The sequence below is a fragment of the Ammospiza nelsoni genome, chromosome 14 (genome assembly GCF_027579445.1).
Source record: "Ammospiza nelsoni isolate bAmmNel1 chromosome 14, bAmmNel1.pri, whole genome shotgun sequence".
NCBI lineage: Eukaryota > Metazoa > Chordata > Aves > Passeriformes > Passerellidae > Ammospiza > Ammospiza nelsoni.
This window is the reverse complement of record NC_080646.1, coordinates 12,234,153-12,252,965: the sequence shown is the minus strand read 5'-3', so window position 1 is coordinate 12,252,965 and position 18,813 is coordinate 12,234,153. Positions and strand designations below refer to the sequence as shown.

Below are 18,813 nucleotides of genomic sequence, written 5' to 3'. Positions count from 1 at the left end.
TCTCTTCAACATAAGCTGTAGCTTCTACCCTGAGTACTTTTGGTGTTTGAGTAACAATGCAAAAAAGGACAACCGCTCAATTTGGATGTAATCTCTCAATCCCTCCATCAGAAGTTCCAAAGGACAGCTGAGGGAGGGACAGGGCATGTCAATCAGCTCATGTGGCTCTGATTTGTGTAAGAAGTGCAGCCTTAATCCCTGCTAATGCCCTACAAGCACTGTCCAGACAGGGTTATACAAGCACCTGGAGCTGCTGCCAGGTGAGTGAAGCCTGTGGGTGCCCTGTGAGGCTGCAGGAGTGTGTCACCAGCAGGGGTGGTCCCACAGCGTGGCAGTCTGTGCATGCTTGGCACAGTGGGGCAGTGCTGGTGGCACTCCCCAGGTGCCCTGGCAGCACTCTCTGTGCCCGAGCTGCCCCTTACCTCTGCCATGCAGGGCTGAGTGTGCTTTGGCAAGGACAGCTGCCACCTGCTCCTCTGCAGTGAGGACCTGGCTTCCAGATTTTTAAACATAAGGGAGGTGAATCTAGAAGGCTCATAGCAAAACAGTGATGAAGATTCATGGCTACAGCGACCAGAGATGTAGAGAAAAGCAACTCTGCCTTATTTATGTCAGAAAGGTACCTACCATAAGTTACAACATTCCTAAAGATGCTGTGATGTATAGCAGCCTCCTAAGGTAAACCAGAATCCCCTCTTCAAAAGCAATATATCTATTTATTTAAAGAAGGGAAAATGTTACAAATCTGACAATGTTCTTTCCTGCCAAGGAAAAATCTGAAGCATTAAACGAGCAGAGTGACTTGGTGAATCAAAGCTGGGCAGTGGCTTTAAGTGTGCCACGTGTTCCTTGCTGGAGCCCTGCTGCTGACAGCTGATGGCAGCTTGCTACTGGCTCTGGACAGTGGAAAAAGCAGCCTCAATGACAGCAAAGGAAGAGGAGTAAAACCCTCCCCTTCCTTACAACTGGAGTGAGGAAATGGACCCTTAGCGTGGTGGGCTGTGACTGGAGCCCTGCTTTTGAAACGTGATGCGTGTGTGCAAATCCCACACAGACCAGATGCCAAAACCACAGTCATTCTTTGACATTTCTGTTGAGAAAGAGAACAAATGTGCTCTGTACTCATCTCTTGTTTTTTGAAATAAAACCAATTAAATTAACTTTGAAACAATGGCTTTGATTACTATCTCTCTGGCGTCATCTTTACGTTGCTGTAACTCTATGGACTGGTGGCATCACTGCTGATTTGCACTGGTGTAAGAACAATCAGGCTCTGTGTTTTCCAGGCACTGAAGCTGCTTGTGTTTTGTGTAAAGAAAGAAACTCAGTCAAACAACTTTAAGGGGAAATAAATTAACCAAGAAATTCAGAAGGAGCCAAAAGCAATATGAGCACAGATAAAGCTACAATATTCCAACTGTATTGCTAGCTTAAAAAAAATACCCAGCCTAATTAAGGAAGTCTTGACTTCACTATAAATGTGTACACTTGATCTGTCTTGGTTTTGAGTTCTAATTGACATCCAAAGGTGAGCAATTTAATAAGTTTCTGCCATTTTATTTATTTTAGTATATGTACTGTACTTTACTGGCTTTGTTTGAGATCATTGAATGAATGTAAGCTTCCCTTCCCCTTCAAATAATGTTATGCAACATAAGAACAAATCAATTGTAAGGATTAAAATTGTAATTGACCTGGTGTGAAAATAGGAGACAAAATTCTACCCAGCATAGCCTGAGTAGAAATTCTAGCTGCTTCTGTGTGAAGAAGAGTTGAACTTTGTGTATGACCAAGGATTTCACTATTGATGACATCTGGCAGGCACAGAGATTTATATACATATATATTTATTTATTTTCACCCAGTGAAGCACAATCAGGACTTTCAGAATTCAGCTTTAATTTTTTTTTTTTTTTTTGCTATAGTTGCTATTATGCTCTCACTTGAGGATGTCAAACTCCTGAAAAGAGCAATTGTTTTGTTTCAGGTACAGTAAAGCTTACAAACACTATGCTTGGGGTGAGAGACAGAGGCTTTGTGTGTACCAGGGAAATTTGGTATATGAAGAGAGTGGAGCTGGGCGCAGGACTGATACAACTTGCCAACAAGCGAGGTGAGCCACAGTATTCTTCACTCTACTTCTTCACTATACTATACTATAGGACAGTGGCTCGTGAGTGGAGTTTTATGGAATATTTTAATGTTAAAAAAAATTAAGAAAAATAAACCTACAAAATTTGAAGCCACTTAAACCTGAAGCTGGGTATATTTCACATTTCTGTATTGGAAAAAAACCCCAGTCCTGATGACTATGTGCAGCACATTTTGTTCAGGGCCATTTCCATTCAGTCTTTACTATTAACACATAGTATAGGTCACTAAATGGCCATGAATAAATTAGATGGACTGTGGCTAATAACGATGTGATTAAAATTTTTAGAAGGAGGCCGTGGCAGTTTTCCACAGCTCTGCCATTTGCCTAATAAGCCCCAACTCAGTGACTGCTTCCGTAAATGATACATGGCTTCTCTTGTAAACCTGGCATGGGGTTACATTAAATATTGCCTTGTATTTAACAACGTGCTACTTTCCTGCCCTACTCTCATAAGTCTAGTAGGAGTTGTGGCCTTAATTTAGCTTGGGTGGAACTATAGGTTGGACTTGTTGTTCCAGCAAGGTAATTGCTTCTCTGCATAAATGAATTATCCTTTTCATTTCCAGGGCCCATGGAAAGTTGTGTGTAATTTCAACCCATCAGTGTAGCCGTGGCAATCCTTTAACATGTTGTGCACGTGCTCCCTGTGTTGTTTTTGCCCCCAGTGCCACAGCTTTGCTGCAGGGTCAGATGTATGACAAGCTGGCCCTTTGGAGGATGCTGGCTCTGCCTCGCTGCTGGCCTCCCCTACAAAATGGGTACTAATGTGACAAGGGATGAGCCCTGCCTGAAAATGGCAAGCCCAAGGCCTTCCTGACAGGCTGACAGGGATGGCAGCTCTGCAGAGAGCTGTGCAAACTCAGTCAGCAGCACTTGGGTACAAGCTCTGGTAGAGGGGAGGCACAGAGGGCAGAGGCTGTGAGCTGAGCCCTGCTGTAAAGGAGGGAGCTGCTGGAGGGGCAGGAGCTGGCTGGATGTGCCACCAAACTGGTGCATGCAAAGCCATGACCCAGCTGCTGCAGTAGGACAAGGAAAGTAAACAGGGCTGGCAGAGGCACCAGAAGCTGAACTTTGTGAACTCCTACCAGATGGAGTTACACCAGCAATTAATTTGGTGCAATTACTTCCACACAACTGCGTTGGAAATTATTGCAAGATAGATCAACTCATTAACAATAGGAAAACAACATTGCAAAACTCCAATCACCTCCTTCCAAGTGTTATGCACTCACTTTCCACTGAAATTAATGCAAATGGGGTGCCTGGCTTCCTGGATCACTGCATTGAGTAATTGGGGTACAGCTCCTGGATGTACCTGCTCAGAAGTAAACACAGTGATGAGGGGAGAGAGATGACCTTGACTGAAAACAGTTCTTGTGCTTCCATTTTCCCCAATCCTACTGCTGGCAATGTCTTGCTGTTTCTCTTGGCAAACATACATCTTCAGCTTCTGGTCTGGGCCTGCTGTTGCTACAAAAACTTCAACTTTAATATGGAAATCTGTATGTTTTCTGATTAATATTTCCATCAAGCTTAGTCCCGGGTAAACATTGTGTAACATTAGCATTCATCAGTGGACTTGCACAATCCCCTTAGAAAAACATTGAAAAAATATTTCAAAAACCTGCTTTTGGTCTAGAAAGAATATTACAGCCACAGAAAAGATCTTCTATGCAAAAGAGAATAAATTTCCCCTCTTTCAGAGATTGATGAATGATTCACAAGTCAATCATTTGCTTTTCAGTGCATTATTGCCTGATTAGTCAAGTGCTGATGCAATTAAACTTAATGATCTTACTAAGTGTCTGCTTAGATTGGCATTTTAAAAGAACAGGTCATTAGTATTTCTGTAAAACAGAACCTTTCTTTGTTTTTCCCACCCTATTTCTATATTTCCATTGCTACCAGTCACCGCCTCAGATGAGACTGCACTGTTCTCCTTTGGAGCTGGTGTCTAACTGCACATCACAGATCAGCTGCTAAAGAAGCATGCAAAGCTTATGGAGTACCAGTTCAGGAGTTGCTCCAAATAGAGAGGAGATTATGCAAGTCACTTTTCCCAAGGTGAATGACAGACACGCAGGAAGGGCTCAGTTTCTGTTGGCAGGAGGGCCTGGCTGACTGCTGGACCTCAGCCTCTGGAAGCTGGCAGGAGAGGAGATTCCATCCTGAGAGGTGCTAAGCTCCTGCTGCTGCTGCCAGCAGAGTAAAGAAGGCACAGGGCGTCCCATGTGACATGGGGAACTTGAGGAGCAGCACAGGACATGGACCAGGCTGTTTCCAACAGAAGGAATCTTCTGTATGTAAACAAAGTTTAGCAGCAAAGTGTTGAGTCCAGGAAATCATTTCTGGTGAGGAGAATAAGCTTTCCTTCTGAGAAGAGTGTAATTACTTCTCTATTGTTCTCCTAGTTCCTCCACAATTTAGTCTTGGCTGCGTCTCCAGTGAGAAAATACTACTTGGAACATAAAGGAACTTGAGAGAACGCAGAGGAAAACGAAAAACCCAAGATGTCATTTCACATTTGATTTCAAAAAGTGAATTTAGCAGGTGAGAACATGTTAATAGCTATATGTTTTTGCTTTGAAAGGGACAAATAGTAGTGAAATTAAGCAATGGAGGACTTTGGTAGGAACTGCATGGAAAGGAAAATCCCTGTAAGTTAGAAAACAACAGGGTCTAACAGTAGAGCACCCGTTGGTTTATGCTTCCTATGTTTGTTCACTCTCTTCAAAATATTTAACACTATGACCACAATTCGTGTATTTCTAAGAAAGAAAACTAAACTATTGCTGTTCCTACTCTGTCACAGATCCTGATTTTCCAGACATGGGACAGGCTTCCTGCAGAAGTACCTCCAGTGCCTTAATTGATGCATTTGCACCAGGGACAGCTGATGCAGTAAGATGACAATCAAGCCCATGGGTCAAGAGATTCAGAAATAAGTATCTAAAATTAGGTGCCTAATTCCATAATTAGGAACTTGAGAAGAGGTGGACTGGTTTTCAAAAACACTGCAGGAGTGACAAATTCTGCTGAAGTCAATTTGAGTTGGAGGTGAGTTTTCCTTTAAAAATCAGGCTGCTTTATTTAAATGCCTGGTATTGTTACAGGCATATTGGACATCCTGGGTTGAAGGTTTGAGTTTTCCCTCCCAAAGTATAACTATATCAGCCTGTACCCAGAGCACTCATCATGTGGCACTCTAGAACATGAGTATATTCCATCCTGACAGACATTATTGTGTATGTATGAGGACTCAAAAACATTAGAAAAATACATTTTCCTCTCTTTAATCCTGAGGCAAGCCACAAGTGTAACAGAGGCCTAAGGGCTGTTTCCAAAGGATTCTGGGGAGCAGCTTTGTGGAGGAATTTCTGCATGGCTTGGAGAATGAATATAGAACCAAACTTCCTCTGCAGCACCCACCAACAAGGTCCTCCTGCCTCCCTGACCAGTGTGGAATAAATTAAAGTAAGGAGCTCTGAAAGAACTGCCTAATGACATTATAAGCCAGGTTACCTGGAAGCTGTAAGGATTGGAAATGCAGTTTGGCTGTTTCTAATGTATTTTAAAATCTTATTGGGTTGATGCTATTAAAGCTCAAATCAAGCTGTTAAATCAAGATCATTTGGGCTAAAATATTTACTCTTAAGTGCTGGAGGCTGAAGCCAACAGTGTAACACAAAGGTAGGCAGACATAGGACAATTGTCTCAGTCTGTCCTTGCTATTGGGCTTGTAGCTATCTTGAGGAAGAATAATAAGTTCTTTTCCTTTCAACTAGATCCCCTTATCTGTATAAGATAAGGGTTTATAATTCAATTTTAGTAACAGCTTGTAGGAATTTATTAGTTGTGAATTCATAAATTCCTGTAAGTACATAAGTCATTTTTTTGCAAAGTGGTTACTACTGGTGACAACTGATAGTTGATTATTCATAGGGTTTTTTTAGCACATTTCAAATTTGTTGCATTGTATACTGTACCTTCCAGTCTATTCCTGATTGTCTTCACCCTTTTGCAATAATATTCTCCCAGCTGCAGTAGCATTATGCCTCATAGGTGGCAGCCATGTCAAAAGCAGTTGTGCCACATCATTTAACAGGCAGTAATTGTTTCCAGGAATCACAGGAATCTTGATGTGCTGCATCAGACATCACTTCTTTGACAGCTAAAGCTGAAAAGACACTTGGGATGGAACTTAAAATACACTCTGTGTCAGGTTGCAGGGACTGTGCCAACAGCCTACAGTGCTGAAGAAAACACAGCCTTACATTAATCTTGGTGTTTTGGTTTATTTTTAAACTTAATTTCTATATGAACAAGACTTACGAGACATCACTGTGTCATGCTGCCCCAGGTGAGGACATTTTAAAATCCAATGGCCCATTTGAGACAAGTTTCACATGTGATTACTGTTTACAAGAGAAATAAAGGTCTGGCACATTTCAGGAAAAGGATAGGGTGGCCCTGTTAAGGTTTCCACCAGGAAAGTAGCAGCCACCAAAATTCATGCACTGTTTGTGCCAGAGCCTCTTTGTCCACGTAGAGTCTACATACAGCCTAAGCTCTCACCTGTTTACACAGTGAGGTTACCTACCTGAGACAGAAATGGGTAAGAAACCTGGTTTTGTCCCTGCTCCAGAAGTATGTGTAGGTCTAAACTTGGCAGTGGGAGGGCAGTCAAAGTTCTGTTTGTGTTTCTAAGCTAATCCTGCTTTTGTGTGATGTGTAATGCAACCATGTGCTTTTTGGATATTTAAGTTGATGCTAAGCTTCTGAGGTCAGAGATTCATTTCAGTACTGTCATTGCTCTCATTAGATTTCCAAGTGCGTGTAAGCAAATTCCCGTGGTGGAAGCCCCTTATCCCATATTTTTTTCTGTGTATTCATGTAGTTTTTTTTTTTTTTTTTTTTTTTTTGTGACTGGGACAAAAATTATGAGTTTGAGAACATTTTTAGCTGTTTTAGCCAAACTGAGTCCACAAATTTGTTTGGGATGTTTATCATTATTTTGCTTTTATTATTACACGGGGAATATTGTATAATTAGATCTCTCAAATAATTTTATGTTCTGCTTTTTTTCAGCTCAATTATGTGTCTATATGGTCAAAAGGGAAAAGTCTGTCTTCATCTGAAGTGAAGCAGGACCTGAAGGATGTATCTCAGACATCCCCATGGCTCTCAGGGTCCAGGAATGCACTGACTCAGGAGTGGAAGCTGTACCCAAAGTCTCCTGCATGGTCACACAGAGTAGCACTGCACACCAGATGTGGCTTTCTCTTGTCATATGCCTAAAACTTTTTTAATGATAAGTGGTTTTCAGGCCGGCAATTAATTTGCCATTGGCTTAAACTCCTAAGAACTACAAGGTAATGGGAAGCTAGCTGGCTCATTAACTAAAATAGAAAAAAGTATTTTGAGGTAGCATTTTCCTGGAAGTGGGGTCCGTTTGTGTCTGATGAGCTGTTTTATAAAAAGTGCCAAAGTGAGATTAAAACTTTTAAAGCTATTAAAAAATAGTATGTGAAGCTTAATGGCTACATAGCTACAATTGTAATTAAATAGTAGAAAGGCAGATTTGGTTTTGGCTGTAAAACCAATATTAGAACGAGGTACAAACTAATTTGCAGTGTCCTACAGCAACAATTAGTGTCCTAAAGGATGTGACTTTTCATTAGGATGACTAGGAGGATCTGACAGGTGGCTGAATCATGCCCACTGCAGTCACGCTGAACTTCATCTGCATGCACCCACAGTATTTATTGCTCAGTCAAATTCTTCCTTTTATAATTCTGGATTGCCACATGTGCAATTACATTGCATCCGGCAGAGAGCTCTGAGATCTGTAATTACCAAACAGGTCCACAGCAGTCACACAGCAACAGAAGTGACACTCATGTACTCACGAGTGCAAAATCAAAGCACTGCACCTCCCATCTGCCCGTGACTGAATTGAGAGGTGTTTACTGCCCAGTTTATATTCTGTGAAGCACCCTCCCAGTGTAGTGATACACAACTGATAAATGAGAGAGGGAAATAGGTGCAGTTCACACAAGCCAAACAGTGCAGAACTGAGTTATTCTGGAACTTTACACTCTTTGCAATACCTCCAGTACATGCTCAGCTAGCTGTGAGAAAAGAGTGGCTGTGCAGAGCCCAGACGTACACACATCTGCAGGGATGCCGGCACAATAGAAAGAATCAGGAACTGGCTAGGCCATGCACAAGAGTCAGAAGACTTGAGTATGTATCAGTCACCCTGTTGTAGGGAGTGAGTGCCTCCCATAAGGCCCAGGCTATAGGGTGGCATGTTTGTAAGAAATCTCAGTGCAAGGAATTACCAGAGTAATGACTGGAGATGTGGCAGCGTCTGTGTACATCATCCCACGTATGGGGACCATCTAAAAGCACAACAAACACTTTATTGTCTCATCTGTGTTTCTGACCGCGTCCCAAGCCGAGTAACAGAGCTGTCCATGGGGCCTGCCCTGGCTGTGGCACAGCCTCCAGGTGAGCTGTACCTTGACATTCCAGCTCTTCTGCAGTACTGCTTCCCCTTTCAAGCTTTTCTTTCTGCTCTCTAGAGGCGACTTTAGCCGGCCGAGATCTGTGCCCCTGGTGAAAGGGGGATCCCCATCACCACGACTGTTTGTTTCCCCGTTCTCCGTGGTGCATTTAGCAGTGCGCCTAAGCGATGGAGGGGCTCGGGGCACGGGCAGAGGGTCCGCACTGGGAGCCCCGGTCCTGTCCTGCTTTGCTAGGCAGGCCTGACGTGAGCGATGGCGCCGGCCCGTCCCTTTCAGTGAAACCTGTATTTCTGCCGGATTAATGCGGTTGTGTAACCGCAGCCCAGCTGACTCCATTGTTCCTCCGCACAATGTTGTTATCAGCGTGAAGTGAGCCATGCCGCCGGGCAGGGCCGGGCGGGCGCGGGCAGCGCTGCCCCGGGGCAGGGGCGGCCCGCAGGGTGAGGGGTGAGCGGGCGGAGGCTCAGCTGTGGCCGGGTGGGCACTTCACACCTGGGATCGCCGCTCTGCGGACACGCGAGCATTTAAACCCGGCGGCCATGGGCTCCTGCGGGCACACGCGTGGCAGGACACGTGTGCGGGGGGCAGCGGGAAGGAGGCCGGGCAGCGGCTGGCGGCGCTGCGGGAACGGCGCGGGTGAGGGGCCGCGCCAGCCCCCGCCGGAGCCGGGTGAGTGAGTGAGCGAGGGGCCGCTCCCGTCCCCGGGGCAGGAGCCTGGCTGCCACAGCACTTGGCGGGGGGTTAGGGGCGAAGGGACGAGGCCGTTCGCGCACACCCATAAACCCAGCGGCGCCGTTTGCAGCGCCGGGCACGGGTGTCCCGGGACAGCGGGCACCGCGCTCCGGGCGGGACCGGACCGTGCCGCTGCCGCGCTCTGTTGCTGTGACAACCGAGCTGCTCGACGGCGGGCGGATGGGCGGGCGCGGGGCATTGGCCGCCGTGCGGCACGTGGGGCGGCTGTGGGCCGGGCAGGCCCGCCCGGGGGCGGGATGAGCGCGGCGCGGGGCGGGCGCAGCGGGGCCCGCGGTCCCGGCGGGCGGTGGTCGCGGTCCCCCATCGCTGGCGCCCGAGTGTGGCGGGTACCCGTGGCGGAGCTGCGCTGCCCCGGCTCACTCTGCCCTGCCCTGCCGTGCCCGCCGCCGGGCTGTGATGTGTGTGCCCCGCTCGGCGGGAGGCGGGGAGTGCCCGGCGGAGAGGAGGGGAGTTAGTCAGCGGCGAGGAGGAGGAGGAGGAGGCAGGGCCGGAGGCAGAGCCATGGAGAGCCGCGCTGGGCGGGCGGGGCGGCCTGTGTGACCGGGGCGCAGCGCGGGGGCACGGCCCGGCAGCCCGGGGGCAGCGGCGGGGCCGGGCATGAAGGTGCGGCGCAGCCCCCCGCCGCCAGCCGCCGGCCCGTGACGGGGCGGGCGGGGGGCCGCTCGCTGCCTTCCTCGGGGCAGGCGGGCGGGCGGGCAGGAGGGAGGGGACTCCGGCAGGGGCTGCCGTCGCCCGGGGCCGCGGTGACTCAGAGTCGGCGCGGCCGGGGGTGAGCCGAGGTCTGTTGTTGTGGGATTTTTTTCCCCGGCAGGTTATAAATAGCCCCGCGCGGCGCCGTGTCACGGAAGGACACCCTGGCCGGGCGCGGGCAGAGGCCGCCGGCGCGCAGCCTCCCCCGGCCGGCCCGCCGGCCCAGCTGCCGTAGCGGCGGGGCCGCCTCCCGCCCGCCGTGCCCGCTGCCGGGGCCACAGTGACACCGGCGGCCGGGGCAGCCACAGCCCGGCTCCGCGGGGACAGCCGCACGGCACCTCGGCCCTGTCAGACCTCGCTGAGGCAGCAGGGAAGATGAAGCCGGAACGAGGTAAACGGCTTATCAGTACATTGCTTTTTGTTTGTTTTGTCTGTAGGATTAGAAGTAGCCCGGTGGTTGGCTTCGATGTTATCGCTCCGTTTCCTTACCCCCTCCCCTGTCATTTTGGGGGGTGGGAAAGGACCCAGGTACTCGGGCTCAGCTCGGGGAATGCCGGTGGGAGCGGGGTGCGGAGGGTGCCCCGCCAAGGGGGGCTCCAGCCCCGTGTCCTGCCTGCCCTTCGGCTTCCCATTGTCTCGGCTGGATGGAAGGAGACAAACGCCGTAGCCGAGTGCTTTTGCTGTGGGAATGCTGCAGTTCGTGTGTCAGACACAGCCGGCTCGTTAGCACAATCCTGCAGTGCCGAGCCGAGAGTCGGTCAAAGGCAAATCGGGCATCGACAGACAAAGCCAGCAGATGTACAGAAATATCTAAATATAGCTGAAAAACACCCTGAAAATAACCATAACTTACATCTGTGTTGTTTTATAAACTGACAGTGCTTTTTTTCCCCGGTTATAATGGAGATATTTCATAACAAGCGTGGTGAAATATAAATTTTTCACGATTATTTGGTTACGTCTCATCGGATTACTGACATCTGGTTTTACAGAAAAATCAAGACGGCAGTCTACGTATATGTTTATAACACTTGAGCTCTTTTGCCGTATAGCAACAGCTGCTGATGCCCCTAGAGTTGGAAATATGTCATGACTTCTATTTTGATCCACAGAGCAGTGATTATTGATTCGTGTTAAAGCAAGACATTTTTTGAAGAAAAGTTTAGAAGTGCTCATCATAATATTCAGAATGTTAATTAATAACAATAATCCATGTTTCCTAAAGTTTTGATGATTCTATTGATTCCTGGTTCCTTTCAGTTTAAAAACATGTTCTATTTCTGTTATAATCACTTTGGTGTTTTGAGAAACACTTTTATATAGCTGATATTCGTGTATTAAATGCTAACACTTACATGACATACACATCCTAATTAGGTTTGTTAATGACATGTTTGCTAATAGTGACACTGCATACATGACCACTCTGAGGTGGATTTCTTGTTTTGTATGTGCTGAAAGGATTATATGGTGTGATGATAGCACAGATAGTACAGAAGCAATCATAAATTAATGGGGTTGAAGTACCATGGTTTTGAAATGGGCCTTTCTCATTGCTTTCTTCCTTGTTTCTTAACTGCTTAAAGCTTCACACCATCTACTGCAGCAAGGCTGGTTGTTTGTAGGATCTTTAGATTTTAATACCAGACACTTAAGTTTTAAAAGTGTTTACTGTTAGGGTAAACTTATATTTCAAAACAGCCAGGTAAAACCCAAGTCAATATTTGCAGCTTTCATATGTTCTAATCTAGTGGTTCCACATCTACATGACCTTTGTGTAATCCTTTCTTTAATTTTTAGGCAGAAGGAGTTAGGACACTGCAAACATTTTCAATTGCTATGTGATAGGTGATAAGATGCCTTTTTTAACCAACTTGGTGTGGAGGCAACCAAATTTGTACAGAAAGCAAGTTATTAGGTTGCTGGGGTATTATTTGTGGTTTTTTTTTTTTTTTTTTTTTTTTTTTTTTTTTTTTTCCTGTAAGCTGGAAGATAATAAATTGAGATTCTTATACAATGTTAAGTGTTTACCATGAACTGGACAAAATCCTTCAGAAGTTGTTTTGAAATTCTTCTAAGATAATTAACAAAAAAGTCTTGAAGTAAATAATGGCTCTTACCAAAAAGTCTTGAATAATGGCTCTTACCAAACGTGGGAGGGTATCTCCAGCCATTTTAGTGGATCCCTCCAGCTGAACTGTGTGCTAATACAGCAGAGCAACACCGTGCACAAAGGGGGTTGTGAAAGTGCTGCCTAAATGCCATGTGCAGCCCACAGAGACTCTTAGGAAGCACGAATCATGCAAATGTTTACATGTGCTGCTTTCTGCATAGCAGCTGTAGCACAGGACACAAGCAGTCAAGTGTGCAGTCACCTGCTTCCAATCGTCGCAGATTAATGGCGAAGGGCAGAGGAGAGGCAGACCACTCAGCTTGCCACAGGTTTCACTGCTCTACAGAGCCTCAAAATCCTGAGAGGACTAAATTCACACCCCAAGTGAAGCAAAAAGAAGCAGACTTTAAACAGGCTTGCAATGTGTTGGCTTTTTTTGTTGTTGTTACAAATAATTATATCAGAATCAATTTGGAGCAGAGGGATGCAGTTCTTGTTAGAATTTAACTCAACACTGCACTGAAGATTGTAATGCCCAGGCACATTGGGAAAGGTGTGGTTTAGCCTGTGCTGAGCTACAAGTAAGGTTCTTGTTATCCTCAGCAAAGATGGATGATGCAGGAGAGGAAAGCAGAGATCTAAATGTGCAACTATTTTTATCAGTGGGAAGAGCTACAGAATGTTTAAATTTAAGGAGGTAAGAGGGATGGACAGAAATGAAGAAAACGTGGGAATTTGGCCTTAAGGTACTTACCTCTCTAGGAGGGTAATTGGTTGGGAAATTGCAGCTATAGATATATAATGTGTGAGAGCAGTGTGGAGGGGATGGAAATATGGAGCTCTGCATAGCAAACCTGCAGAGCAGTTCTGTGGGTAAGGGAGAGCAGGAAGAGAGCTTTGAAACCACAGGTAAAAATGTGGACTTGTTCCTTTGCCAGGCAAAGGCACGGGGCACTCCCAGGATGTATCTCATGAGCATCACTCAGGACATGGCCCTCAGGTGGGGTTTTGAGTGTGGGAGGACAGTGGCTGCTCTGAGCACATTCCCAGAACTGTCTGTACTGGGTCGAGGGAACAGTAACCCAAGAACTGATGGCTGCTGCTCAGCTTTACCTTCGCTGTGCTTAAAGGGAGCTCTTGAAGCATGTTAAAATACAGTGGTCATGGTTCTTCAGCTGAGCCTCCACTGGTGCCAGGGAGAAGAATCTCCCTTTCTTACATGCCATGTTTTTGTGTTTTTGGAGTGATGTTTGAGTTTGGAGTTAGTTTTGGTTGTTTTTTTTTTTTTTTTTTTTTTTCTTTCTGCAGTAACAACATATCAGGTTACCTGGCTTTGATCCATGATATCATCACGATTTGGTTTCTGCAGTACAGCTGCCTAGTCAGCTGCTTCTTGCTGCATGTTTGGACTGCTGTTTCCTTTCTCAAGTACAGAGCTTTGCTCTTGCTTCTATTGAACTTCGTTCTAATGACTTCTGGTTGCTTGGGCAGTTTATTGAGTTTGGAAGACAGAATAAGGCTTTGTAGCAGAGTGCTTGCAAAGTTTTCCAGCTCAGCTTTGTTCATAAACTGTATAAACACACTGTTTCACCATCAGCATTAATGAAAACATTGCATAATGTCAGAGTGATAGCTTGCTGCCAAACTCAGAAGGCTTGTTATGTACTCTTAAAGTACACTTGGTGCACAACTGGAAAACATCTTGTGGTTTAGATGAATCTACACTATAGTCATATTTTACTGTGGAAATGTTACAAGACATCAAAAGTTTTGCTATAGTCTAAATAGCTGGGAGTTATTGGTCCTTCCTCCTCCCTCCCTCTCATTGCATGAATGATCAGTTAAAGGAGGAGGACAGGCTTGTTTGTCTCTAAATGCATGCTGGCTGGTTTTTATCACCTTATTCTAGTCTTTTCTTACTTATTGCCTTGCTTTGTTTTTCCTCTATTTGTGTTCTCTGTGTAGAAACTATTTTGTTTTCACTTACAAATGAAACAAAAAGCAGTCCTTTCTTACTTTCTGAAGCATTAATTCCCTCCTTGAGATGATCCTAATTTACAGAAATGACTTTCTGTCTACAAGAGAGGAACAAGCAGACTGAAGATAGCTTTTTGTCTTCTCCTTCCTTCTTTGCAAGTCAAACTTGGCTATGTGCCTCAGGCTCTGTTTGTAGTAACTGGGTTAAGGAACTTCTGCCACATTACTTGGTGGGTTGGTGTGGAAAGAGGTAACTCTTGGTTCAGCAAAAGTCTGTTTACTGCCTCCTGTGGGAAACATGGCTGAGACATTTTGGGATCAGTCTGTGGGGAAAGCTGGAAGAGAGATTAATGAACAGTTGATGGAATTTAGAGTTTTAGGAGGAAGGATGAGGAGGCATGGGACTCGGGGGAGGTGAGCTGAACCAGTGTGTTCAGTTGTGGAGTTGGTTGTTAATTTAGGAGATGTGGGTAAGGCCCTTGTTTTTATAAGCATAAAATATGCCCTATATTAACTGGGGAAGATGTTATGGAAAACTTTTTAGCGAAGATGATGTGCTACAGAGTATGCAGATTAGGAAGTGAAAATATATATTGAAAAAGGATGAGTGTTGTTTTAGTGTCCTATATTGATCCATGATGCAGACACTTTAATTTTGTAGTATCTCCTCAGTGAAATGTCACAAAGCACTTAAGCTTTTCCACGGCAGAATGATGCAGGCAGTCAACAAAGTAATGAAGTGGAAATGAGCTGCTTCCTGCTCGGTGGAGCTGTCACTCGAGGGGCGCTGGGGCAGCGCCCGGGGCTGGGTTGCCACAGGTAAGTGCAGGTTGGGCGCTGATGAGCCGGGCTGACGCTGTGCCTGCCCCAGGAAGCCCCCGGGCAAGCAGGGCACGTGTGGCCAGCTGCGTGTGCCGGGAGCCTGCTCCTCCTGCCTGCGTGGCTGCCGATAAAACCTGCTGGTTCTCAGAGAGAAACAACACCTGAAACTGCTCAGGGTGAAACCCCACTGAGCCAAGCAAACTGACAGGTGCTGCACTCACGTTGCTTTTATGGGGCATGGAGCCATCCAGCTCTAATCTTTGGGGAGAGCAGATTTGTCCTGAGAACAGATAACATAGATACAGGATATGAGTGGACAGGAACAGAAGCCTTTGTTTTTTAATTGAGGGTGGAGTCTAGATGCTTTCAATACAGTTCTGTCCTTGCACCTGTAAAATGGCAGTATAAACTCTTTTTATTAAATTTCTACCTCAAACGTTTAACTTGGAAGAATTCTTAGCTTTTAGGTGCTTAACTTTTTAAAAATTTTAGGCACCAATAAATTTAAAGTGTATTTATTTGTAGAATGGAAATCTCAGGTTTTAATTTGAAATCCCAGCTTAGTTTTCTTACCTGTTCTGCAATTCGTACCTAGCTATTGACAGCAAGGCAAGTCTTCCTGTTGCAAAAGTATTTCTTGGGTTGGAAGGGTGCTTTTATCATTGTTCAGCAGTGAGGGTTCTTCGTGGCATACCTGTTTCTCAGAGAGAACCATCCTGGTAACAACTTTGCCATTTTTTGGTAGTTTGCTTGGTGTTGCCCATATTAGCTGCCTTTAGCTGTTGCTAAAAGAGATGCTGCTGGGGTGGCATTTAGGTGGATATTTTGGGGACTGTGGATATGCCAAGCCCATAGGCTTGGAGTATATAAACTGACCCTTCTGACCATATTCTTTACTTGCTGCAGTGAGAAACTTTGGCATGTCAGTTCAGATCCCTGGGGTGAAACATATTAGGTTGGACTTTGCTGTTAAGGGTAGTGTTGACATTATTATTGGATCTGAGGTCTGCCAGCTTCTAAATGTTTTTAAAAATAAGCTAACATTTATAAATACAGATTCTCATGAGAGACAAGAGTTTGCTGCCAAATGAAATTCTACTTATTAAAATTAGAAGTCTTCTGTGAAAACAGAGTAACTGACGAGAACAAACCAGCTATATGACATTTGTTAAAAGAACTTGCTCTGTCTGCTTCACTGTTTATAAAATGTTTCTTTGGTATTTTGACGGACTTCTGCTAATAGCAGCCATTTACTTGTGGAGAAATAGCCATAACCTTTTATCTTTTCAGCAATGAGTTTAAGGTAACAGTCCAGCTATTCTTTTAGTCCATCAGGTCTTGCAGTTTAACAGTAAATATAGTGGTAATTATTGTCTCCATTCCAATGTAATACTTGATTGACTATGTTTTTTAGATTTTTTGAAATTGTCTCACATCATTGTCTTTCAAGGAGGTGGTAAATTGTTCAGTCTTTGCAGGTCATTTAAATTTAATGTTTAGACAGAAGCCAGTTTTTAAGTTAAAATTGGTTTAGAAGTGCGTGTACAGTTGCATGGTTACCTTTGTACTACCCAGTACTAAAACTCCATGTATAAGTAGGCAATTAAGGATGAATGCAAGTACAGAAATGTGCCTCTTGGACCTGGGTAGGTAGCTGGACTTTGGAAGACTTCACTTGCATTACCTATTCCTTTTTCTGCTGGTCTCGTGCAGAGTGGCATGACTACAGCTACAAGCACATGGCTGAAGCCATGTGAGTTATTCTTGCTCTGCAATCAGAACTCTGCTGAGATTGGAAGAGGTTTTTTTTACAAAGGCTACTTGTAAACAGAATAATTGAGTTGTTAGTAATGAAAATTCTCCATCTTTTCTTAACAATTCACAGTTAATCTGACCAAGTCAAGACCAACTCACTTGTACTAATACGTTTCCTTCTATGTTAAATGGGCCTGACCAGTTCTTTGACTGGTAATTTTTCCTGCTAGCTTTGGGACCAAAGCTGGTTCAGGTTGCTGTCTGGGATGGTATTACACCATCACATTGACTCAAAATGCAAAGATGTAAGAGGGTAGTGTGAGGATGTTCTTGGGGATAATTTGGAGAGGGAGCTGTGTGTGAGGCAGCTGGACACACAGGGAGGGAGCACTCTGCATACATGAAATACTAATGGCATTTCATGTCTGTGCTGATTGTTAGAGTCCTTATAATGAATAAAGGCAAACAAAATAGCCTCACTGAGAAATCTTCTGAAAAAATTTGTTTTTTCAGGAGCAGTAAGGGGAGCTCTTCCCCCCTCCATACGCATTTATTTTGGTTTGGCCACTTTTCTTTCGTGGGCAGGTATGCAGTCTCTCTCTGTGCAGGGATGTAGTACCAGTAACCATGGGGCAGTGATCACCTCTTAGCAGTGATCAATGCATTTCCCAAACCCATTGGCTTTTTCTAAGCAGAAAACAATTGGATTTTCTTCTGAGGCATAAAAAAAGAGAGAATATAGCTGAAATAGGGACTCTGGTTGCATGTGAGCAATGTCATCTGTTTTACATTACACAAGTTAGTGATCTTTTTTCCATCAAGATCCCTGGGAACCAGGTTGTTAAGTAAGTCCATTTTGGATAGTGAACTACTTTAGGGAGTCTATGAGCAGGTGACTGCTTGTGCTCATTTAACCTCTTAATGGTGCTTGCTGTGTATGCAGGGATTACTTTTGCCCACTAATGAGCCTTCAGGATTTCTGGGACATATTTCACACTTCTCTGTGCTGTAACAAATCAAGCTTCTTTCTTAGGATGCTGTGCAAGTATCAACTTGTTTTGTGTAATGGGGGCAGGAAGGGCAAAAAGAGACACAGAACTTCAGTAAAATTGAGGGTGGCAAGTATTATTTTGTATCCTCAGTACAGTCAGCACTGTGATGGGAGGTGGTAAAGAGGCAGCTGGTTTCTTCTGAGGGTCAAGGGAAGGAGAAGGAGAGGTGCAGGAAGAGCTGCTGTGGTCAGCCTGTTTTTTTTTTCAGAGCAGTGGGAAGCCCTTCTCCCCTGCCAGGTATTGTTCTCCTTGATTCCCTGCCAGGGCACCAGCCCAGCAACGCCAGTGAAACAAACCATGGCTCAAACTCACACTTCAGGCAGGTCAGCAGGTTTGGTGGAAGGCTTTGTTTGCAGGCTTGGGGGGGCAGAGAGGGTGTGTAAGAGCAGAATCTGAGTAAATGTCTGTGATGGCTCCTTGCCATAACTTCTGTGTTAACAGAGAGTGAAGTTCTGATGTTGAGTTGATGCTTTTTTTAATGTGCAGTTTTCTGTAAAGTCACAAGTACTGGTGCATTTCCTTTGCATGTTAGATCTGAATCTTCAAGACTTTTATTTAGTTGTTCTTTATTTTTTAATTTTCATTCAGTAGGTGAATTTGAGGGAAGGGGAGAAGAGAATAGCTGCATCAAGAAGGGAAGAACTTCAGTAAATATTAGAGTGATGTGGAATAAAAGAGGAGGAGTTTCCTATCAATAGGAACTGCACAGGGACAAAATTGTGAAGGTCAGCATGGACTGGGAATGCAGTTAGGTCAAAGGGATTGATACCAACACTCATGCTGTTCAAAGGTAAACCCGTTTTTCTCTGCTGTAAATGTCTTTAAAATTGATCTTCAAGTATATTTTCTGGATATAGAAGGTTTTCCCACTTCAGTTACCTTTTAGTGAAAAGTATGACTTTGTTTTGTTGTAATCTGAGGGGGAAACAGCTTCTTCCTTTTGAAGCATGTGCTATTTGAATCGCC

The 18,813-nt window shown here is 45.0% G+C and overlaps 1 protein-coding gene across 1 annotated transcript in view; it reads left to right on the top strand.

The window, feature by feature from the left end:
* The first annotated feature begins 10,247 nt into the window (after positions 1-10,247).
* Positions 10,248-18,813, top strand: part of ATOSA (atos homolog A) — a 47,306-nt gene continuing 38,740 nt past the window's right edge. Inside the window, exon 1 of the mRNA XM_059482608.1 lies at positions 10,248-10,519. Within this exon, the coding sequence (XP_059338591.1) occupies positions 10,504-10,519 (16 nt within the window). The 5' untranslated portion in view covers positions 10,248-10,503. The remainder of the gene's footprint in view (positions 10,520-18,813) is intronic.